The 23,172-nt window shown below is 50.0% G+C and overlaps 4 protein-coding genes across 5 annotated transcripts; 2 read left to right on the forward strand and 2 right to left on the reverse strand.

Annotated features, from left to right (window-relative positions):
• Positions 1 to 6,630: 6,630 nt before the first annotated feature.
• On the forward strand, positions 6,631 to 9,107 carry LOC112883118 (protein STRICTOSIDINE SYNTHASE-LIKE 10-like). The gene is made up of 3 exons (XM_025948350.1): positions 6,631 to 6,962; positions 7,074 to 7,346; positions 8,552 to 9,107. The coding sequence occupies exons 1-3, from the start codon at positions 6,679 to 6,681 to the stop codon at positions 9,069 to 9,071; spliced, it is 1,077 nt and encodes a 358-aa protein (XP_025804135.1). The 5' UTR covers positions 6,631 to 6,678; the 3' UTR covers positions 9,072 to 9,107.
• A 1,599-nt stretch (positions 9,108 to 10,706) lies between these two features.
• Positions 10,707 to 12,606, forward strand: LOC112883119. The gene is made up of 2 exons (XM_025948351.1): positions 10,707 to 11,652; positions 12,560 to 12,606. Exon 1 carries the CDS (start codon positions 10,975 to 10,977, stop codon positions 11,635 to 11,637), a length of 663 nt encoding a protein of 220 aa, XP_025804136.1. The 5' UTR covers positions 10,707 to 10,974; the 3' UTR covers positions 11,638 to 11,652; positions 12,560 to 12,606.
• A 1,059-nt stretch (positions 12,607 to 13,665) lies between these two features.
• Positions 13,666 to 18,041, reverse strand: LOC112879603 (enolase 1, chloroplastic). The gene is made up of 7 exons (XM_025943942.1): positions 17,520 to 18,041; positions 15,494 to 15,801; positions 15,120 to 15,274; positions 14,714 to 15,031; positions 14,248 to 14,394; positions 14,112 to 14,162; positions 13,666 to 13,995 (listed from the first exon to the last, which is right to left on the reverse strand). Exons 1-7 carry the CDS (start codon positions 17,903 to 17,905, stop codon positions 13,930 to 13,932), a joined length of 1,431 nt encoding a protein of 476 aa, XP_025799727.1. The 5' UTR covers positions 17,906 to 18,041; the 3' UTR covers positions 13,666 to 13,929.
• An 897-nt stretch (positions 18,042 to 18,938) lies between these two features.
• Positions 18,939 to 23,139, reverse strand: LOC112882167 (pentatricopeptide repeat-containing protein At1g52640, mitochondrial-like). Of its 2 annotated transcripts, XM_025947154.1 has the most exons (5): positions 21,887 to 23,138; positions 20,792 to 20,845; positions 20,414 to 20,437; positions 20,285 to 20,327; positions 18,939 to 19,324 (listed from the first exon to the last, which is right to left on the reverse strand). In XM_025947154.1, exons 1-5 carry the CDS (start codon positions 23,015 to 23,017, stop codon positions 19,203 to 19,205), a joined length of 1,374 nt encoding a protein of 457 aa, XP_025802939.1. In that variant the 5' UTR covers positions 23,018 to 23,138; the 3' UTR covers positions 18,939 to 19,202. The 2 variants fall into 2 exon arrangements, with proteins under 2 accessions (XP_025802939.1, XP_025802938.1); XM_025947153.1 differs by lacking the exons at positions 18,939 to 19,324; positions 20,285 to 20,327; positions 20,414 to 20,437; positions 20,792 to 20,845 and adding an exon at positions 21,554 to 21,786 and having other exon boundaries at positions 21,887 to 23,139.
• Positions 23,140 to 23,172: the final 33 nt, after the last annotated feature.

Here is a 23,172-nt window from a genome sequence, read left to right on the forward strand (position 1 = left end):
GACCACAGCAGAGCGTAGCTGGACGATCGAGGTGATAGAGGAGGTGAGGAGCTGTGCGTACGTGCACACGCGCGCGGCACGCACGGACGGACGGGTACGTGTGCGCGGTGCATCGATCAGCAGCTCCAACGTGCGACAGTGTGAATGAAGGAACCACCTGGGAAGGATCGGAGATACAGTATGATGCTTCGATCTGGCCGGTGGCCGCAGCCACGCAATGCATACAAGATCGGCCACGACAGTGAGGTCTGTCCGAGGAGTCGAGGACAACGTGCTGGCAGAGCTGTCGATAGGGACGGAAGGCTGCCTGCAGGACACAGGGGCAACGCGCGGTGCAACGGGAGAGGACGCTCGGCGGTGCCAGTGGACTCTGGTCGAGTTGGCCATGGGATGCGCTATCCGCTGCCGTGGCGTCGCGTGGGACCGGTGCTCTCAAGTGAGCTCGGCCGCTACATCCGGTCTGGCGCGCGGCGGCGGGTGCCGTCCGACCGCGGGGCGCCACCACCCCGGGGCGGCCTCGACCGTCGGCACAGTGGATCGGCGCCGTGCGCGCGGGGGTTCCTCATTTTCTCGTTCCCCTGCGGCCGGGAGCCCACAAGCTGTCTGCCGTGCCTAGTCCACGGGATGGCGCGGGTTCTACGCTTCGGCAGCCTGGTCGTGCAGGACGGGGACTCGGGGATGGCGCGGAGCCGACGAGGCAGCGCAGGTCCGCGGGACGTTTTTGCCTTGCTGATATTTGTCCAGGAAAAGAATACATACATACTCACTCCCATCTTTGCCTCGATCACCAAGATGCCATCGTTCCCAATTGAAGGCAGAATCAGTCCATTATGTTTGGAGGAAAATGTGTGCTTGCCTTGTCCCTACCAGAAATGCCACTCACAGATGAGACCCTTTAGTGATAGTATTTAATTTCCCCAACTGAACAAGAAATCTAATCACAGAAACAGCAACTAAAAATAAAGCACTGCCATGTTGTCGTAGGTCCTACTATCCTCCAGCGACTTTCTGTCACACTGGCCGCCGCATGGTGACTTTTAACCCCCCAACGGCTCAACCCGACAAGCACCACATCGTTGGACGCTAATGATGTTTGCTTCCCTGTTCCCGCGGGAAGCCGAAAACTGATGGACCTCTGTTCAAACGAAAACGGCCTTGTTCCAAACATATTTTGTTCAAGAATTTTGTGAAACCTATTCCCAGGACCGCAGCAGATCACACCAGCTCAATCAATTTTGCGTTAATCATGTAGACTTGACCTGCCGGCAGGATCTCAGATTAAGCTCGTGGAACCGTACGAGTCGTCTCGATCGCGGAGTTATGCATGATCGCACCCAGAACTGCTGCCTGCTACTGGCTATGATCGCACTGATGCGCTGATGCCAACCTGTTCGCGTCACGCGCACGATGCAGCGACTACCTGCTGATCGCGGTGGCCCTTGCCGACGACGACGGCACGGCCGGGGGCCGGCTGCTGCGGTAAGACCGCCGCGTCGACGTGCCTATCCTAACCGAACGGCGCCGCCGCGAGCGCCAACGGCGATCACGCGGTGGTGGTCTTTGGCCTGGTGGCGCGCACCGCGCTTTCGCGAGCGACTAGAGATGGTAATAGGTACCCGACACCCGAAACCCGGCAGGTTTTTACTCTACTAGGATACGGGTACGGGCTAATATCTATACCCGTGGGTTTCTTAATGGGTGATAATCTGTACCCAGCGGGTACGCGGGCACGGGTATGGGATCGTAGCACCCGAACCCGCAAACCTATGGGTTTTTAAAACCCGACATAATATAAAGTATGCAGATCATATACTCATTTTATTATGGTTCAATAACTTTATTTTGGAATTTTGATGTCTAATGTAGTAAATTAGTGGTGCCACGCTACGGATGGTGCACAGTAACCGGATATTAATCTAGCTGTGAACTTGTGATGTTTGATGTGATCAATGGTGTTATGATTTATGAAACACTCTATCGGTCTTATGATTGATGTTTATCATGTATTATTGTCTCAGTTTTATGTATGTGTCTATTGGCTGATATATCTGAGTGGTTGAGTACTTAACAGATTGTTGGGCACGGGCAGTCCGCGGATACCCGCCACCCGTGAGGATACAGGTTTGGGATATAATCCGTACCCGGCAGCGGGTATGGGCTTCTTAGCGGATCTATTTTATTCTGACGGATATGGATATAGATAAGCAGTACCCAGTAGGCACGTGCCATTGCCATCTCTACGCGGGACCGAGACCCCCGCGGAGCGGCCGGGGTACCCGGACAACGGATAAATAATGTGGCATCGGATAGATGTGCCATGCCGTCGTCTTCGCAACCCCGGGTATGGCCTTGGTAATGGCGGCCGGTTGTTTGGTTTCGTGGAACGACGCAGTGGTTGTTTGGTTTCCGTGCGCGACGTCTTGATGACCCCGGGTATGGCCTTGGTAATGGCGGCCGGCGGGCGCTGTTACCCGGCTGGTCGCACGTCCAAGACGCTGTCGGGCGCTGTAGCCGTCGCTGTGGTTCGGACCGCGCCGCGCCAGCGCCCCTACGTACGGCGCTGCCGGCTACAGCACCGGGCGGTGGCCGCTGGCCGCTGGCGCGCCGCGGCGGCCATGCCATTAAATTCGCGCGAGCCTGGGATGGATCGACCGCGGAGGAGTCCACGCCGAGGACGACATGCTGATCTGGACGACGACTCGTGACCGGACGGACGGGCGTACGGGAGAGGGCCGACGCCGGCTGGTCCGGTCGCCTACTGCGTGCGCGTCCGCGGAGGCATTAGTTCTGCGCGGTCTGCGTTCGAGATGGAGGGCGGTGACGGCGAGGCGCGCGGCCGCCCGCCCCCCGGCGGCGGCCTCGCTCGATCGGCCTTGCTGGACGGCCCGCGCGCATTAGCACTGGCGGCCCGGTGTGTCTGGTCTGGTGATCTGGGCCCCTCTCCGTGCGCGGCGTGGGCTCGCACGTCGTCGATGATGGGCGGCGCGGGGCAAGGGCATGTGGGTACGCCGCGATGCAAACCGGGCCCGGCAGAGCGGATGAGTGATGATAGTGTTTGCTCATATTCCTTGGCGCCGAATCCCGTGCCCCCGCTTTGCGCCGTGCAGCGGGGATGTGGTCCGTGTACATACAGCAACAGGAGGAGCAGTAGTAGTTCGATCCGATCTGGTAACATGCCTTGCACACCGTGCCGATCTGAGCCCCAAGGCAAAGGTCACCAGGCAGCATCATGGTATCCCTTCTATCTCTTCTAGTACTCCGGTCAGCCGGCCATGAATTGAAGCTGGTGAGACCGACTTGCGTGCCGTGAGCTGATGGTGCTCAACAGACATGTCTGCGGTCTGCGGCGACCGGGCTCGCGTGCAGTAGCTGGTCCGTGCGAGCGGCCGGGAGAGGAGCTTCAATGCCCGCACCTACTGGTCTGACAAGCGAAGCCAGTGCACCCGGTGACGCGTTCTGCTCGGCCGGCCCGGAAATACGGCGAGCCGCACAAGTGAAGCCAGTGCACCTGGTACACTTTCCGCTCGCCTCGCCCTCGCCGTGTGGGTGTGGCCGTGACGACGACGACGCGCGCTGCCGGTGGCAGGCAGACCGCCAGACGGCGGCTTGCCTGCTGCCGTGACAGCCTTTGTAGCAGCGCGGCATGCGTGCGATCTGTGACGGCGACGGAGCGAGACAACTCCGGGCGAACCATAGGCGGGCGGGCAATGCAGCAGGACAGGGGCACATGCCCACAGTGCCGCGCGTGACAGCACGACGACGGGCACGTCGTCTCCAACGGAACCAAACTGCAGGGCAGATTCAATGGTTACATCGATACATCCGGTTAGGCCTGAAGACACCCTGATCCAAATGGATATAGGGTGACTGGATGACAGAACAACATGAAGTCTAAAAAAAGCAAGACAGCAACGACAGAAGCTCGGTGCAAATTCCGCTGAAAAAAGACACTGGCTTGGTGCATATATAGGAAGTACTGTACGTGTATGGGAGGTTCCTCTAGCAAAGAGTTTTAGAAATTGTTTGGATCTGAAGTTTAAACTTTAGCTTTAGCCCATGTTTCGTTGAATGTTTGGTTACTCATCACGATTAGGAGTATTAAACATAGACTGATTATAAAATAAATTGCATAGATGGAGGATAATTTGCGAGACCAATCTATTAAACCTAATTAGTCCATGATGAACTAATTAGATTTAATAGATTTGTCTCGTGAAATAGCCTCCATCTGTGTAATTAGTTTTATATTCGATGTTACGTGGGGCTGAAGTTTAGGCGATGCATCAAACACTCCGTCGCTTACCGCGTGAAGGAAGAGGGTAGAAACTCCTGGAAGGCAGCGCGCTGAGCCATAATTTCTCAATCCTCCTCCTGCATTGCATTGCAGGCGCCTGAAAGAGAGCAGCTCCCACGCGATGTGCAGCGCTTTAGGAGGAGCAGGCTGCCGGTGAAAGAGATCCACCGCGGCCGGGCTTAGAACGGAGGGCTGTTTATTTAACCATGCCCGGCAGAACTCACAAACTGGAGACATATATACCATGTTATGTTGCATGCACCGATTGATCACCCCCAAAACTTAAGCTAATAAAAAAAATATGAGCATCTTACTTATACTTCAACACAGGTTAGGTAAAATTTAAACCAAACAAATTAGTCCTGCATCTGTTTTTCAAATGTTGTGCATAATCTTGGCAAACGAACACCACCTCCCGCAACCTTGGCTGGATGGAAAAACAAAGGCCTCATGCATCTGCTTAGCCTGGCCGGCGGGAGCCTGCATCCATGGTCCGAGCCAGACTGGGCAGAGAGGGAAAACAATCATGCCCTAATGAATTAATTGCCGCAGTTGGAGGAATGTTATAAACCTAATAGGAGTAGACAAGCAACTACGATGGAAGTAGATCAAGCTAGTGGCATGGTTAGCTCAAGATGAAGAACAACTGTTGGTAAAAGGCGGAGGCCAATTTAGAAAGAGACGCTACAAGTAGAATATCATGTATCGACCGTTGGATCATCGTCCGACAGTCCAAGCTCCTCGATTCAATAAATTGATAAAATAGCAAAGAAAAAAACAAAGTACGGCTCATGTTAAAAATAGCTCCTCGAGTGTTAAAACCACGGTGATAATCTAATATCTTTGCTTTCCTATGGTGGTCTTACGTGACAAAAATTTTGGTTAACTCTTGTATGCCTTTCCATTTTTTAAGACAACTGTACCTTGTGCTCCTAGGATCCGGAAACAATGGATCATCTTCTGCTGAGTTGTGTCTTTAGTAGGGAGTACTGGTTCAAACTTCTCCGCTGTTCTAGCCTTCAAGCCCTTACCTCAGCCCCAGGAGAAGATCGTCTCTTGGACTGGTGGCTAAAAGGTCGAAAAACTATCACGAAGGGCTACGTCAGGGCTTAGACTCCTTTCTCATGCTCATTGTATGGAAAATTTAGCTGGAGAGAAATAACAAGATGTTCAAGAGGGTGGCGGCACATGTGTCAAGTGTCATTAGGGATAGAGTAAAATAGACGGTCAGTCCTCGAACTTGCTTCGTAGTGTCATGTAGATAAACTTCTAAAATGCACATCAGATCTAAAATCTTACTAATTGTATCATATGAAGTTCAAATTACCATTTTTAAGTTATAAAGTGGAAGTATTTATGCTGATGTGGAGCTTACATGTGGATCCAAATTTTATTTTAATTTTTTCCGCTCAACTCTTATATTTTCAAAATTTTCTCCAAAATTTTATTTTAGAACTTTATGTCTAAATATTTCCAATATTTCTTCCAAAATTTATTACTTTCTAACATTTTTACAAATTCCAACATATGAGTTTCATTTTGCAATAAAATTTTTGATCTTTTGTATTTTAACATATTTCTAAAAGTAATTTAGTTATGATTTTTTGTGTGTATATATTTTGTATATAATTTAATATTTGAATAAAGTATATAAATTTCAATTTAGTTTAAACATCTAAAATTTGAAACTCATGTGATACGATTAGCAAGTTTAAGGATCTGAATATACATTTTGAAAGTTTGGAGATATGGATGACACCCCGAGCCAAGTGTAAGATCCGACGGTGTATTTTACTCCTAAGGATACCATTGCGGAAGGCGGATGTTGGATCGCGGTAGGAATGGTGAATTTGTTGCCTTTTGTTAGTTAATATGGCTAGCTTTCTTCTCTTCATTTTTTCGTTTCTATGTAATTTCTTTCTTTGGGTTGAGGTCGGGTTCGTTGTAAAACTCCTTTTCTTTTTAATGAAATATTTGCCCAAACAAGTTCTCCAAAGAAGACAACTGTATGGCTTTCCATGAACAAAGTACTACAACACCTACTCTTGGAATTGGAGTACTACTTGATTTGGCTCAGTTTTCTTCGCCCCTCAGCCGATATTGGTCACGTATGTCGTGTACTTTACTTTTATCACTAATGATAGTACTTGTATCGTTGCCAAAAGAAAGTAGCATGCCAGCAAGCTATGCCTGGCAAAAATGGCCATGAACCAGACTGGTCCTTCTCTCTACCCTTGTGAATTCTGATGCCGCCGGCCGGGTCATGATCGAGCCTGACAACTTCTATAAAAACCACATGCCCTTACACTGTCCGGCCACACAGTCAGTCAGTCACCCAGACAAAAAGGCACACCACCAACAGCTAGCGAGCTTCTCCCAAGACCATGGAGGCCGCCAAGTGTTGCCCCGCCACCTTGCTGCTGCCGCTGCTGCTGCTTCTCGTGCACTCGCCGGCGACGATGGTGACCTGTCGCGCGGAGATGGAGTCCGTGTACGTCGGGCAGCGGGTCCTGCCCGTGCGCCTCGGGCGGCCGGCGTTCGGCCCGGAGAGTCTCGCCTTCGACCACCGCGGCGACGGGCCCTACACCGGCGTCTCCAACGGGCGCGTCCTCCGGTGGCGCGGCCCGCTGCGCGGGTGGACCGAGTTCGCCCACAACCACAAGCACGAGTACGCGCGCGCGTCGTCGTCTTGCGTGCGGCCAGCCGTCGATCGATCGATCTGCCAGCTAATGTAACTAACCGGCGGCGGTTTGGTGGTGCTGTTGTGTGCATACTGCAGGACGGTGGCGGCGTGCGCGGCGAAGAAGAGGGCGGTGGCGCCGGAGAGCGCGTGCGGGCGGCCGCTGGGCCTGCAGTTCCACCGCGCGTCCGGCGACCTCTACTTCGCGGACGCGTACCTGGGGCTGATGCGCGTGGGGCGGGGCGGCGGGCGGGCGGAGGCGGTGGCCACGGAGGCCGGCGGCGCGGCGCTCAACTTCGCCAACGGCGTCGACGTCGACCAGGAGACCGGACACGTCTACTTCACGGACAGCAGCGCCACGTTCCACCGGAGGTACGTCCGTGTATACGTACCGGTACCCTGTCTTTGTTTTCATTCCCTTTTACAACCGGCCGTATGCGGCAGTTTTCGTTACTGGCAGTGATAAATTCGCGTAGAGGTGGTGGTAGTGCGTTGATTCTCGTGCCGACGTGTCGTCCCGTAACGTGCGTACATCCTCGATACAGTAGTTCGCACCGTACATCCACACTCCATACGCTAACAACTTGGGAAAAAGAATTGCTGAATCCTGTAAAGTGCGCAATGCAAGCAAGTAGGTGCAATAGGCACTTTTTTTTTTTGTTCTTTCATTATGTTTCCCTAGTGTTTTACCTCAGCTAACAAATGCTTCTATGATGGCGAATACTGAAGTGGTAGGTTGGTCGCTGTTTGTAACTTTGTATCCAGCCCCGAATTATGGAACTTACCGTGGGTTATTGCTATAAACTTGGATGGCAAAGGCCGCCATCCATCCGCATCCACGCGCTGGCAGTCTGGCAGTGCTCGTAGACTCGCAGGCGTAGCACCAGGCACCGGCGGCGGGGAGCACCCGTTGGCCGGCAAGCCTGCACGAGCTCATTGACTGCGCGTCGGACGGTGGCTAGGCTGCCCGTGGGCCCGACTAGGTAAAGGTGAAACTGTGGGGCGGTGACACGTGGGTGCCGCGGTAGGCGCGGGTGGCATTTACGGCGCTCCCCTTTCTCAGTGCTCGCCTGGCTTCAGTCACGTGGGCGTGGACGACAAGTACACGCGATAGTCCACTAGGTAATACGAATAGATTGTTCTGCTCATCCATTGCTCCTCCTCGGTAACTTTATCGGTGGAGCACGGCCGGCGAGACTCGTCCGTCCTTCCTCAGCGCATAGTCCCGCTCGGATCGCTCTTGGGCTGCCTGCATCTGGATCCTCATCAAGTCATCACCACGTCCATCTCCTGTACGGAGCTCATCGATCCACCGCATTTGGTGGTCTGACGTGTGCACGGTCCGAGTGGGCCCGACCGAGCTGGTGCGAAGCGGGAGGCGACACCTGGCGGCCTCCGTACGTGGCGCGGCCGCAGAGCATTCACGGCTCTGAGCCGTGACCCCCGTGCCGGTGCCTCCGTCGCTCACATGGACGCGCCACCGGCCACCGCACGCCACAGCACACACGTACGGCAGTTGCGTGGGAAACATTTGACATTGTTATATTATCGTTTCCTGCCGCCGCGCGCGCATGCAGCGACTACATCATGATCATCCTGACCGGCGACGCGACGGGGCGGCTGCTGCGGTACGACCCGGCGACGGGCGGCGTCGCCGTGCTGGCGACGGGCCTGGCCTTCCCCAACGGCGTGGCGCTGAGCGCGGACGGCACGCACCTCGTCGTGGCCGAGACCGCGCGCTGCCGCCTGCTCCGCCACTGGCTGCGCGGACCCCGCGCCGGCGCCACCGAGCCCTTCGCCGACCTGCCGGGCTACCCGGACAACGTGCGCCTCGCCGCCGGGGACGGTGGGGACGACACCTCTGCCTACTACTGGGTGGCGCTGAACCGGGACAAGGCGTGGATGGAGGAGGGCACGACGCCGCGCTCCGTGGCCGCCGTCAGGGTCCGCGCGGCGGACGGCGCCGTGGACCGGGCGCTGCGCGGGCTCGGCAACGCCACCGTCAGCGAGGTCGTCGAGCGGCCCGGCGGCGCGCTCTGGCTCGGGTCCGTCGACACACCCTACGTCGGCCTCTTCAGGACCGGCGGCGGCCTCTAGTAGTTCGCGCGGCCGTCGTTCGTTCGCTGGAAGATTGTGTATGAAATTGGAGCTTGTCACCTTGCATCAGAGGGATAGGATTGTGTATGAAATTGTTGTCACCGTGCATCAGGGCGATTCGGTGAAATTGTTGTCACTGTGCGTACGTCTGACAGCAGTGTTGGACACCTATGTATAAGATGAGTATCTTATAAATGCATTTCAGTGAGAATTTGTGCAGACTTTGCAAGTTTGTTTGTTTTTCAACACGGAACGGAACTGCTAGCGCCCGGACGTCCGAACGTCCGATCCGAGCGCTAGCGGTCGGACCCTTCCTCATGTCACCTATCATCCGAAGTTAATCTAATTCCCACCGCAACATCAGGTAATGTTTCATGCAATATTTTATCAAAAATTCGCACAGGAGCAAACTGAAAATATTTCCAACACAGCATCAATGTTTCACGCAACATCCTGCAAGAATCACCTGTTTTTGTCTTGTTTAATGCATCATCCGCAGTGAAAAATCTCCCCCGCTTTCATGTAAAGCCAACAAAACGGTTGCAACAAATTAAATTCATGTGTGTGACATGCAAAAATTCATGTAAAGCCAACAAAAGTAATTCTGAGAAAGGTTGCAGTGACCCTGTAGGCCATAAGCCTCCCCAGGACCGCCTCGCTCCAATCAGCCTCTACTTTCTAGGAATCGTTACATACCGACGGAGCTTGCCGTGCGCTGCCCCACCATTGCAAACTGGTGTTCACCGTGCACTACCCCACCTCCAAGAGCTCCGCAGCAGGGAACCGCCTCCACCACATGGGTCTCCAGCAAACGCCACCGGCCTCTGTCCTCCCGTCGGACTCCATAGGAGAGGAAGAGCAAACATGAATATGACGAAGATGAAATGGAGCTTGCAGATGTAACTGATCTAGGGAAATGGAATGCAGGCACAAAGGATAAACTCACCTAGAGGTTTTGTGGCCTTATTCATCTTCCTCTGATTCGCTCTCTCCGCTTGATTCGCGTCGATTGGTCCGCGGTCGTCGCCTGGTGCCATCGCAGCAGCCTTGGAGAGCCATGCTCACCGAGCGCAGGTGCGTGAGGGCACTCCCCTTCTCCTCCATCTCGCTCGATTTTTCGCCACCGCCGGCCTCGGGTGGGAAGCAGGAACGACTCCGCGGGCGGCGAGATCCGCACATGTCAAGCGCGAGTGCGCGACGCCCCCTGCTCCTCCGCCGCCCTTCTTGCCGGCTTCTCGCCGCACATGTCAAGCGTGAGTGCGCGACGCCCCTTGCATCTCCGGCTCGCTTGTGCAGCCAACGCCGCCCTTCTCGCCGGCTCCGGCGATCGCATCAGCTTGGAGCAGGATTCACGGTGGGGAGGAGGAAGGAGGCGAGGAGGCGTGTGCGAAATGGAAATGACGTGTCGTGGAAGGAAGCGCCAGACGGATAAGGTCATTGCAGTCGCAGAATTAAGCGGTTCAAATAAACGGTGGAAATTGAGGCGTCGGACGCCTTGTTCTTAGCATTTCCGTTTTCAAGGGTGCTCCTTTGAATTCTACATGGGCTGGGCTGAGCCTCCTGCCCATAATCGAAAAGCACACAAGAAAAAGAAGGGGAGGCCCATCGCAGGTAATTTTGGGCCAGGGGGCCCTTCCCTCTTATCCGCCTCGAAGCGGCCCATGCGGCGAGTGAAATCGCTGGAGCCTGCCGCCGGGTGCAGCAGCTGCAAGACGAACGGAGCGACGCCGCCGACGCCACCCGCCACCTCCGTGCCCCGAGCCCCCGCCACAGCGCCCTCACCGCGCCGCAGATTTGCCCGGGGCCCGCCCCGCCGGCCGCTCCTCCCACCGGCCCTCCCTATCCCATCCCACCAAACCGAACCCTAGCCGCCACCGACAAAGCCGGTGGGGATGGGCGCCTCATGGATGGCATGAGGGCGGCTCCTTCTGATCCCAATCTCCCGACTTTCTTCCGTTGGTGCCTTGGCGGCATGGCCGCCGCCTTTGCCTCCGGCTCGGGCTCTGGCACCGCCTCCGCTCGGGATGCGGATGCGGCCGATAGGGTATCGCGACTGGGCAAGGAGGTGGAGGTCGAGTGCGGTGACATCTCCGCCTCGCAGGAGGACCTCCTCGCCCGCGCCCCCTTCCTTGGCGGCGGCGGCGGCGGCGGGGAGGAGGAGGCAGAGGTGTTCAGCACCCCTCCTCTTACACAGGGCCAGCAGAGCCAACAGAGCCAGCAGGATCAAGGGGTAGAAGAGGAGGAAGATGCCATCACCATGTGCTCCCTCCCGTTCACCCAGCCTTCCCCTTCTTCCCCTTACATTCCCTCTTCGGAGGACAAGGAGGACCAGGCGCTGTCCGTCTCCAAGCCCCGGAAGCCTAGGGTTTGCACGAGGAAGGTGAGGGGCGTCAGGATCAGGACTCCAACACCGAGCCCGAGCCCCAGCCCTGACAATCGCGGCACCAGCACCGGTAGCATTGTTGACCCTCTCTACAGGGCCGTGCTTATGATCCCCACGACTCCTGCTCCACCCACCGCCGCCGAGGACCTCCTTGTGCTTGCTCGCAACTGCGGCATCTTCTAATCTGCCTACTTCACGGTCAGTAAAGCACCCCCATATTGTACCGATCAATCCCTTATATTTTTGTCTAGACAATGTCTGTCATAATCCACGTGCCAATATTCTGTAAGTGGTTTCTATGCACCATATATCGGACAGGAGCTATCTAATCTTTTATGTTAAGGTCGGCATGCATTCTTTTCCTGGAAAATATTGAAGCAAGTTACTAGCATATTGAGCATGTGCAAATGGTGGCTGCATTTTGTTAGTTTGGCGCAAGGAAACTAACTAGCCTTGAGCATTTCACCATTCATCTTCATTGATGCAGTGTGATGTTAGCGGTAGAGCATTGCGTGATATCAGTGCTGACTTTGTCGTTTGAAGTTCAGATGACATTTCCTTCTAGTTTGCCCTGAAACTGACAAGCCTGGGACTAGCTGATACTAACTAGTTCAACGAACTCTTACAGGGCCTGTTTGGATGTGCTAAAGTTGAGTGCTAAACTCTAGCACATATTAGCACTTATACACATGCTAAAGTTTTTGAGTCTTAGCTAAAGTTTAGCCCACCTCATTAGCACCCCCGTTTGGATGGGTTAGTGCTAAAGTTTAGCACTTCATCTATTAGCACTTGGATCCAAACGGGACCATAGACTGATATATCTTACACTAGTTGTTGGACATCTCCGCTTCCTAGACTGACTGCCATGGCTATGAAACAACTTTGTTTCTCTGTCTGTCTTTCTGATGTACTGCATTAGAAATGAATCCATCCGTTTCATAAGATAGCGTGGGCTCTGTATGACAGCTGGGAGCCTGGGATAGAAATGGAACTGAGGTGGCATTTTTGTTCAAAAAAACTGTAATGAATGTTTTCGAATCACACTAGCATTCATTGCAATGGGAGTGAGCAAGACCTGACTTTGTTTCGTTTATCTCTGTAACAGTATGTATGGGACCACATCAGGATGTACGGATTGATGAACTGTTCAGACAAACAAGGAGAAGGCTATGCATTGATCTATCATTCAAAGAAGACAATGCAAGATTCAAAGGAGGGCCACAGAGACTTGACAACACCAACAATGTGCTGATCCGAGAAGCTGATTTGTGAAATCTTTGGATCTTCAGTTCTACGGTTGGTCAGGCATCTCCCAAGGAGTTTGCCTAGCAGCTAATCATCAAAGAAGATCCTTCCAACCATTTGCCAGAGCATGGCACACCAGCAGCGAAGCACTTGGTCTGATGAGAGAGCCTAGCCACCATGATTTGCTCGCCATCGCTATAACCAAATAACCAATCATGCCTTGCCTGAAGAACTCTATACTCTAGGTATAGCGATGAACATGTGTCAAGGGTTATGTTTCCCATTGCCATGGGGATGTATCTTGTTTAATCTTGCTACGTTCTACACGAGTCTAGTTGGTAGATATTCAAACAGTGTATGGTGGTTCTGTATAGCTGCTCAAACAGTGTACGGTGGTTGGAGTAGTTCTGTCATTCTGTGTAGCTGCTCAAACAGTGTATGGTGGTTGCTAGCATACTTGCTCGCAGCATTGTGACTGCAAAATCAAACCTATTTGGTTTTAGCACCGAATTGCACTTCTCTCAGATTAGTTCTGTATAATTGAATTCCGTGGAATCCTCGATTGGTAGAAGTGATGGAGCGAGGCACTCCGTTCTCATTCTAATTTATAGAATTTATAGGTCGTTTTTTTGGATACGTACCTTTTTATGCACTTAGATATACGACTTATAATTTGGAAGAGAGAGGGAGGAGCACGTTCTCAGTTCTCAGCTTGCATCAGTTGGATTTGATGAGCCAGCGCACTACTGCTTTGCTACTATCTAACGCGTATCGCCATTGCTGGTCTGGACTCTGGAAAATGTGCCGCAAGTTGAAATGTTTGATACTTTGACAAGTTATTCCCAGAATAGGTCATTCGCCCAAATTGTTTAAAGTTATTTCAACAGCAGTGGTCAGTTCCATTCTGTTTGCAACTGGCATATATTAGCAGTCAGGCGCTTCAAACATATAACTGAAAATTTAGCGAAAACTGAAATGCACTTAACCAGCCTTTGCGTGCAAATAAGATGCACTTGTGGAATTCATATGGTGCGTTTTTGTAGTTGATGCCAGTGCAGAAGTTAAGGTGCATATAGAGATAATAACCCCGCAAGAAAACTGGGATGACTCGTGGTGCATCGTACATGGATCATGGATGAACGGCATAACTTGCAACCGTCTAGTGCTTTTATTTCTACTCGACAGTACAGCCAATTTACGCTCTACTACATTCTGAAGCATGTATAGTTCTTATGGCGACCTGAATGCTTCCCCAGCGTAGCGCACGTTGCCTAGCTCCTCTTCGATCCGCAGAAGCTGTGCAGAAACAGAACATAATTAAGATGATTCAAGCAAAACAATAGAGGAAAAAGAAAGTCTAGACTAAAATAGAAATATAACAAATGGAAGTAAAATCAGGAGGATGTTTTTACCTGATTGTATTTTGCCAGCCTCTCGCTGCGGCAAGGAGCACCTGTTTTAATCTGAAACGTACAATTGGTTTCCGTTATGATCATCTGCACCAGCAGAAATATAATGTGACAGCTAGGGTTTCAGGTGGACTTTTACCTGCCCACTAGCTAAGCCAACAGCCAGGTCTGCGATGAAGTTATCTTCTGTTTCACCACTTCTGTGGCTGACCATCACACCCCAGCCAGCAGCTTTTGAATCAAGAGCAGCTTGAATTGATTCAGTGACAGAACCAATCTGGTTCACCTGGATTCAGTATCAAAAAAGACGTTTAGTTTTGTAGTGCAAGGTTATCTCAACATAGATCCTGTTCGGCATGTCATAATGTTCTGCACTGGAAGGAAGCAAAAAATAAAAAAAATAAAAAAATTGAAGGTAGATAATGCTTTACATCACATCCCTTAAGCCTATTTATTAATCTCAGTAGAAAGAAATTATATTTATCAGCTATATGCCTATATTACAGCAAGGCTGCCACATCCTACACCAACTATGCTCACCAAATATGATAACGGTATGAATATCCATTCGAAGACCACGTCAAAAGATAGTAGCAAACGGTTACCTTCAGCAATAGAGCATTGCAAGCCTTCCTGTCAATAGCCTCCGCTATACGTTTTGGGTTTGTGACAAGTAAATCATCACCAACAATTTGGATATCAACTGAGGACTGCAATGAAGCCCATGAGCTCCAGTCATCTTGATCAAAAGGGTCCTCAATTGATACAATAGGGAAGTCCTTGACGAAATCTCTGTACAGCTCACCCAGACGCTGGGCTGAAAGAACATGGGCTCCATCATTAGGCTGATTCTTGAAGTTCAGGTCATAGCTTCCATCCTTCGTAAGAAATTCTGACGCCGCAACATCCATTCCAATTTTTATCTGCATTAGGATCTCTTGTCAGTATTAAACAAAATAAAAAACATCAGTCAAGTAAATGGCTAATGAAAATAGTTAAATGGTGTCACACCTTTCCAGTATAGCCTGCCTTCTCAATGGCATCCATAAGCAAGACAAGGCCCTCTCTGTTGTCTTGAACATTAGGAGCAAAGCCACCTTCATCTCCAACATTGCATGCATCTTGTCCATATTTTGCCTTAATAATGCCCTTCAGGGCATGGTAAACTATAAATGAACAAGGATATTCCAGTGAGACTGGAGATAAAATTACTAGCTACGGGAAACAAGTAGAAGCAACTGTTCCCAATATATTTGTTTACTGATATAATGAAAATGACTATCAGCTAGCGTGTACGCTGAAATATTAAAGTGTGGCATGCATAAAGGAGACAAAGTAGTTACTAAAGTATAAATCCTTATAGAGAAACACCAAAAGATCATTACCTTCACTCCCCATCCGAAAAGCCTCAGCAAATGAAGTTGCTCCAACGGGTAAAAGCATGAACTCCTGCATGGCTAGATTGTTGCCAGCATGGCTACCTCCATTTATTACATTGAAAGCTGGGACAGGCATTACAAGCTCCTTAATTCCTGCTAGCTCTTGAACATGTTTATACAGAGGAACTCCCTTAGCACCAGCGCCTGCCCTGCATACACTTAAGGAGACTCCAAGAATAGCATTGGCACCCAGCTTTGATTTATTTGGAGTTCCATCAATGTCTAGCATGATTGCATCAACATCGCTCTGGTTCCTGATAAAATGTCAGGTGCAGTTTGCATTAGATATGACATAGCAACTATAAAGCCAAAGTTGGTAAATAATTATGTTGCAACACCTTCCAACATGTAAGCATATATCTGCATACAAAATGTCAGTGGAAATAGCATCATATATTCTAATTGCCATTTTCTTTTACATCCCTTCTGATGGCAATGAGGTGTAGAAGTGTAGTTGGCAGTGCATAGCTTTGCTTCCTATGTCCTTTTGGTAATCTATACAATTTTATTGCCATTAAAATTATGGGGCGTTTTATAACTGTAGCATAACTGCATAAGTTCTAAACATCATTTGGATGCCAATAACTTTGGTAGTCTACTAAAAAGAGATATGGTAAATTGGTACCTGAGGAAATCATGCTCTCTGCATCATAGCATAAATAGCACAGAAGCTTCTAGACAAAACAGTCTTTGGACCTTACCATACTACCTGATTAGACAGTGCTGGACGTAGAACTTTTGTGGTGGGTGTTCTAGCAAAAGATTATCAATTTCTGAAGCAGTACACAGGTGCAAATGTGGCATTTAAGCTTATATATTAACAAAGAATGTGCATATTAATGGTTTGGATTTTAGAAAGATTAAGAGTTTAGCTGAAACCCCACGATACTAGATGCACCCCTGCAAACACATAGTGGTTGCTCAATCTAGAATTGACTAACCCCATTCCACATGTGTTGTACTCAGATGCAGACATTGAAACAAAAGTCAGAGAGTTACTCCGAAAGTTGACTAATCACGCAAAAAACAGTAACTGCACTAGAAAAGCACAGAAGTTGCTTGATAATGGCTTGTTCAAATACTGTTATCATGCTTGCATGAGAAATGTTTCATGCAGCACCAGAAAATACATTTCGCACCAGAAAAATTGTAGGTGAAGCGCTCAAAGTCTTTAGTGACCGCAACTATATCAATACAAATTAGCATGTTTCACTAAGTTAACATGCTAAGCAAAGGAACACCAAACTAATATTCTAACCAATGGCAAATTGGATGTGTAGGATCAGTAGTAACAGCCATATGCGTTGAACGAAATTCTATTACTAGTATGGAAGCAAGCTCAATAATATTCATGAATTGTCATTACCACCAGAAAAGTAGAAACAACTGCCATATTTACTTAACTAAAAAACCTTAAGTGACTACTAGTTACTACCCAGTACTTTGTTCGTTATGAACAAACCCTTAAGAATACACACACTGGTAAAGGTTCTGCGTCCCGCATCAAAAAGACCTAAACACCATGTAACATGTTATCCAGGACCTTAGGATTCTCCTGGTTTTTGTTTTCTGTAAAAATAGTCGCTCATGAATGCAGATAATAAAGTCCCAAAGCACCTAACTCATATATAATCAAACACACTGCTCCAGCACCTACGCAGTGAAATTCCCAACTTATGTGAATAAACAAAGCATGATATAAGTGAGCACTTCCACCAATTTCACCACATTCTCTTCTAATCCTTAGGATTAAAGATCACCAGAATATCGGACATCATTGCCAGATAGCAGTCAAACTAGTCACTAGTCAATCCATTAAACCCCATGGACTGAGGCAGTTCGACCTTGGATCACACACAAATGACACATTATGTTTCCCAACTACCCACTTCGCAGCATTCACACTGGTGATCGGATAGACAGATCCATCATTCGAACAGAAATCAACCTGAGATATTGATCTCAAGCTCACCTCACATCAACGCCGACGAGCTTGGGCGCGATGATCTCGTTGATGTTGCGCACGGCTTGGAGCACGCCCTTCCCGCCATACACGGCCTTGTCCCCATCGCGGAGCTCGAGCGCCTCGTAGATCCCCGTGGACGCCCCGCTGGGCACCGCGGAGCGGTGGAGGCGGCCGTCGCCGGAGACGAGATCGACCTCGACGGTGGGGTTCCCGCGGCTGTCCACGATCTGCCGCGCGCGGATCGATCGCACCGCCTCCGCGCCCGCCGCCGCCTTGGCGGGCGTCGAAGCGGTGGAGAGCGCCGCGCGGACGGCGACGGCGCGGCGCGACGGATTGGCGGCGGCTGGGAGGAGGGGCTTGGGGGACGGGAGGAGGAGGTGAGGGTGGGCCATGCGTCCGAGGCGGAGGATGCCGAGGCGGGGCGTAGGAGGCGGCGGGGTTTTGTTTATATGGCGGCGGTGACGGCGGCGGCGTGGGGGAGGTCGTCGCGGCTGTTGGGTGGGCGGAGGCGGCGAGGTGGCGAGGGGTTTCCGCGAATAAATTTTGAAGGAGGCGGGGGTTGGTGGAGGCGACGAGCCGCAGGTGGCAGGTGGGGCCCGCTTGTCATCGAGGGGTTTGCCGCCTTGCTGTTGCTGGTCGTCTATGGTTAGGCCAACTGGCATTTTGGGGTTTGTTTGGTCTGGAGCGGCCTGTGGGAATGCCGGGGCACGTGACGGAGCATCTGCAGGTCGCCGGGCCGCCGGAACTCCGATGAGACGGTGAATCGTATTCTCTGTGCTCATGTATCGTTTGGAACACAAGGTTTTCTGGTTGGAACTTGGAAGTAACAGTAGAAACCTGTCTCCAAATCAAAGTTTATCGAGGAAGATAACATGGTAGCAGCAGAAACTCTGGTGCAGAATTGCGCTTTCCCCTCTGTACTGCACTGCGACGGGATCAGGAATCAGGATGACCATTGTTATCGCTGGATGTCGCCCATCAACGTGGTGGTGCAGCTCAGTGCTCGTGTTGAGCTTCTGTATTTGTAGGCTGGATCCGATCGGCACGTGCTGTATTTTTAGGCAGCAGAGCTCAGACCGTGTCATGGTTTATTCCATCGCCGCCACCATAATGTTCTTTCATCTGAAACCCAAAGCTTAATACGTCAACACCACGGGGGATAGATTTCTTCCTTCAGTGCACCTTCAAATTCTGCCAGAAAATCAGACTGACCAACGAGACAGATGCGTAACTGAGGAGAAATGTACGATTTGATCACTGTTTTACAGATCTATACATGTTTACAGAGATTCAATTGGACAACAACGGTCAAACAGCCTGAGTTCTCACTTATCAGCATATGAAGAAGCAGAAGCCTGTACTAACTCACACAGGGATTAAGCGTCAGCACAACCCAGCATCAAACCTGTTATAACACGGGATACATTTCGCACATCACCTTTTCATCAACAACTTAGAAAAGCCAAACAAATAGTTGGTGAGCGATCACAGGGGAAAGAAACACCAATGAATTTGCACAAATGTAGAGAGCTGAGCGCCCAAACTATGGATACAGTATTTCATAAGATGGCTCCAGTCTACAAAGCTGACAGTACACTCATGCAATGCAGATGGTCCAGGGAAGACAATGAGATTCGCATAACTCTAAAAATCTGTCACAAACTCGCCAGTCTCTGGATCACAGCCAAGTTATGCAGAGTCAGCAGGCTTTGCCTCATCGGGCTTCTTGGCAGGCATCTCCGTGCCCATCTCAGCTTTGAGATCATTGATGCTCTGCTCCAGCTCATCGATCTTGGTTCCCATTTCATCTAGTGCAATGTAGTTAAAGAAAACAGTGCACGAGTGTAGATATAGCTCATGTAAAAATAGTTTACAGTAGCTCCTATCATTCCCGTGTCAAAACACAAATAATTGATTCAAATTATCAATAAGTTAAATGGTGAAGATGGTACAATATGATCTTACTGTGATAGTGCAATGAAGCAACAATCATGGAATTTTGGTGCATTATCAGGAATTTGAGATTACTACAAGAGTATGTCAGTGATACCTTAATAATAGCTTCATTTAACCATATTTCATTTTCTCTTGAACATGCTGAGTGTAACTGAACAATGGTAACCGCGCAGTTTCATAAGTCAAGCTGAAACAATTATACCAGCAAAAGTGGTGTTTTACTTCGATTCTAATCGCATGTTTCGATTCTGCAGATAGCTAGGCAAAAGAATCACACAATTTTACTCTTGTAAGAAAGATTCTTTTGCATGTCCCAGAATTTTGCTTTATTCTTTTATACGTCACAAAAAATTAACCTAAGAATAGCTTAACCAAAATACAACTACCAAATTCCTTATCTTTTATCCAAGAAAACAGTAACAAAGGGAGGAGAGTTTAAAAAAGAAACATCAATTTAAACTAGTCTTCTTGGTTACGGCAAAGCAGATTTTCTTGAATTCCAACAAGAATATTGTATGGATATTGGCGAATTTTATATGCATGTATACGTGGTTTCTTTATGCTTCACATTGAATAGTTAAATAACACAAGCTTGCACAAACACACCCACAAAAAGAAATGCACATAATGTTTTCCTACATATATCAGCATCTGAAATGCCTAATGGCATCATAGAAAAATATGGCATCAGATATTACTATATCAGAAACAAATAATATCAGTATCAGTAAAAGGCTATAATGTTCTACTTTTCAACATTTTCTTTGAAAAGATGAACAGAACGAAAATAGTGAAATGATTGCAGATAAGGATATTCTTCGACACAATGTTCTGCGACATTGACTCGAACCTTGTTTGCTGCAATATTCAGCATTTGAGTGAGTGGGACATGATGGTAAATTATTTGGCGGAGATGGTTAATAAAAACATCCAAAGGCACTCACCATTTGTCCAAGGAGATTTTGCACCTGAAATGGAAAGCGTGCAATCAGCAATTACAGATTCCTTGTTCTCTAAAAGCAAAGTACAACTTTTCGGCAATACAAAACCAGAAAATTAACACAAATACTATATTCCCTGGCTTTAATAATTTAATAGTGTGCTTCCTTTTCTTATCTAACCAGTCCAAACTGCATTGCAACTAAATGATACTGGAAGCAGTACAACTTGTATGCTGAATAAAGCATCTCCAATGTTTGTTCAAGAGATACTGATTCTTCTGTTTTATCCTACAACTGTGCCAGCAAACAGTAAACTTATCTATTTATAATGCATGTTAACAGATCTTACAATGTGCAGCAGGATAGAGAATCAGAACTTACAAATGCAGTCATATCTGCTGGGTTCTGTGATGACGGCTCTGAATCCATGTTAGTCTGCAATAGTAAGATCAGAAAATGGGTGAACTAACAACAATATCCTGCAACAGATTTGCATTTAAATCGAAATAAGCTCAGTCTAGTGTTACAAAGCATTAGGGATAGCTCGTTGATTCCCACTTTCATGCCAGCAAATGTAAAATGACTGAAAATAAGGAAATGCATGTTCAGTTGTAATTTTATTAGACAAGTTCTAGAATTATAAATTGATCAGATACGTAATACCTTACAGAATACAGAATCGTCATAATAACAGAACCATTCAAGCATCCTAACAGACAAGTGCATAACAAAAGTCAAAACAGTGCAAGGGGAAAATATAAATATACTCTAGAAAATACCCAGTAAGAAATTGCAGAGCCATGTTACGAGTGTCATTCATTAATGGGATCACTGGAACTGTTGTACACATTAACCTCCCCTAATAAGGTGTACTGTATGAATTTTATTACCTAACTTAAACACCAGGAAGGGAACCAGGAAAACAAATTATGGAAGACATAGACACATAAGTAGGCCCTACATTGTTACTCTTCAGTCTCCTATTTTCCATTTCTCCCTCCACTGACTCTCATCAAGGTCAACACCAGAGAATTCATGGTCACTATTCATATTTCTAGTTTCATCTGCTCTCTTACTGCACATGATACTTGTCAAATCTTGTATTGTGCAGGAAGTGCTCCGTCGCATCCTATCAGTGAGCATCTCGAGATCATCTCGCAGCCCAAGTCTGAGCAGTCTATCCCTCAGCACCTGACAAGTAGCCTGATACGGCGGGATACCCTCATCCACCATCCTCAAAAAGTAGCTGCAGGCCTCCTCTGCTCTACCCTTCTTGCAAGATAGCCCATGAATCATGACAGCGTAAGTTGCTGCCCCAGGATGGAAACCACGTTTTTCCATTCCATCCCAAACCTCAATTGCCCTATCAACTCTTCCTACAGAAACCAACATTTTCAGAATCATATTGTAAGAGTGCCGGTCAGGCAGACATGAGTCTTTATCCATCCTTGAAATAAGACGTAGCGCCTTGTTCACCTCTTTCAGCTTACAATGTGCATTAAGCAGAGTGTTGTAGCTCCAAATATCAGGCATTTGCCCACAGGCTGCCATCTCATTAAGGATATTATAAGCCTCATCAATCTCTCCCAAGTCGCACAGTAACCGGATGACAGCATTATACGTGAATACATTTGGTGTCAGGTCGTGTATACGCATCCTATCTAGCACACGAAGAGCAGCTCGAGCATCCTTTGACGCGCATGCAGAACGAAGGAACGGGCCATAAGTGGCAGCATCAGGGACAAGCTTGTGGCGGCGCTGCATGTCTTTTAGCTGCTCATGTGCAAGCGCAACATCCCCTCCTCGACACAAGGCATCAATTAACGCGTTATATGCGGGCACATCATGCTCGATGCCTCTCTCAATCATTTCGTCAAACAGCTTCCGGGCATTCTCCGGCTTTGTGACCACAGCCCAGCCAGAGATGAGGATGGTGTAGGTTTTTGCCGAGAGACCGAACTGTGACGCTGAATCCCTAAAGAAGGCCTCGGCATGCTCTACCAGGCCATTATGCGACAATGCAAAGAGCAGGGAGTGGAGATCGGCAACTGTTGGCGGGAACCCGAACCCCTCCATGGAAGAGAAAGCCCGGATGGCGTCGTCGGGGAGGCTGGCACGGGCGTACGAGCGGAACAGCAGCGGGAACAGGTCCCGCGAGAGCGCGGAGCGCGGGAGGTCCGAGAGCAGGGAGCGCAGCAGCGGGAAGAGCCGCGCGCCCGCGAGCGAGCCGGCAAGGACGAGGAGCGAGTCCGGGAGGTGGGTGAAGCCCGGCACCGCGGCGGCGAAGAGGAAGAACCGGAGCGAGGGCACGGGCAGGTTGCGGCAGCGGCGGAGGACGGCCGCCGCCGCCGCAGGGGTGAGGCGGGGCGCGAAGGCGTGGAGCGCGGCGCAGAGGTCGTGCCGCGGGCCGCGGAAGTCGCTCAGCACGCGGCAGAGCGCGCCGACGAGCTGCAGGTCCGGGTCGGGGCCAGGGCCGGGCCCAGGGCCGGGGCGCGGATCCGGTTGTCCTGGCGACGCGGAGCAGAGGCCGCGCCCGAGCAGGAGGAGGTGGGTGCGCGGGCTGCGCGGCGAGGTCGCGGCGAGCAGCCTGGCGGCAGCAGATTGCATCTCGCGCGACGTACCGCGCGGGTGGGGGCTGTGCAGCGGGAGTAGATTTCGCTAGTGATGTGAGGGCGCACCGGCGCAAACGAAACACACGGGAGATAGGGGCGTGGGAGGGCTGCGACGGGGCTTACCGGAGACGCAGCGGGTCGTAGAGGAGG

Source organism: Panicum hallii, chromosome 2, assembly GCF_002211085.1.
Source record: "Panicum hallii strain FIL2 chromosome 2, PHallii_v3.1, whole genome shotgun sequence".
NCBI classification, from domain to species: domain Eukaryota; kingdom Viridiplantae; phylum Streptophyta; class Magnoliopsida; order Poales; family Poaceae; genus Panicum; species Panicum hallii.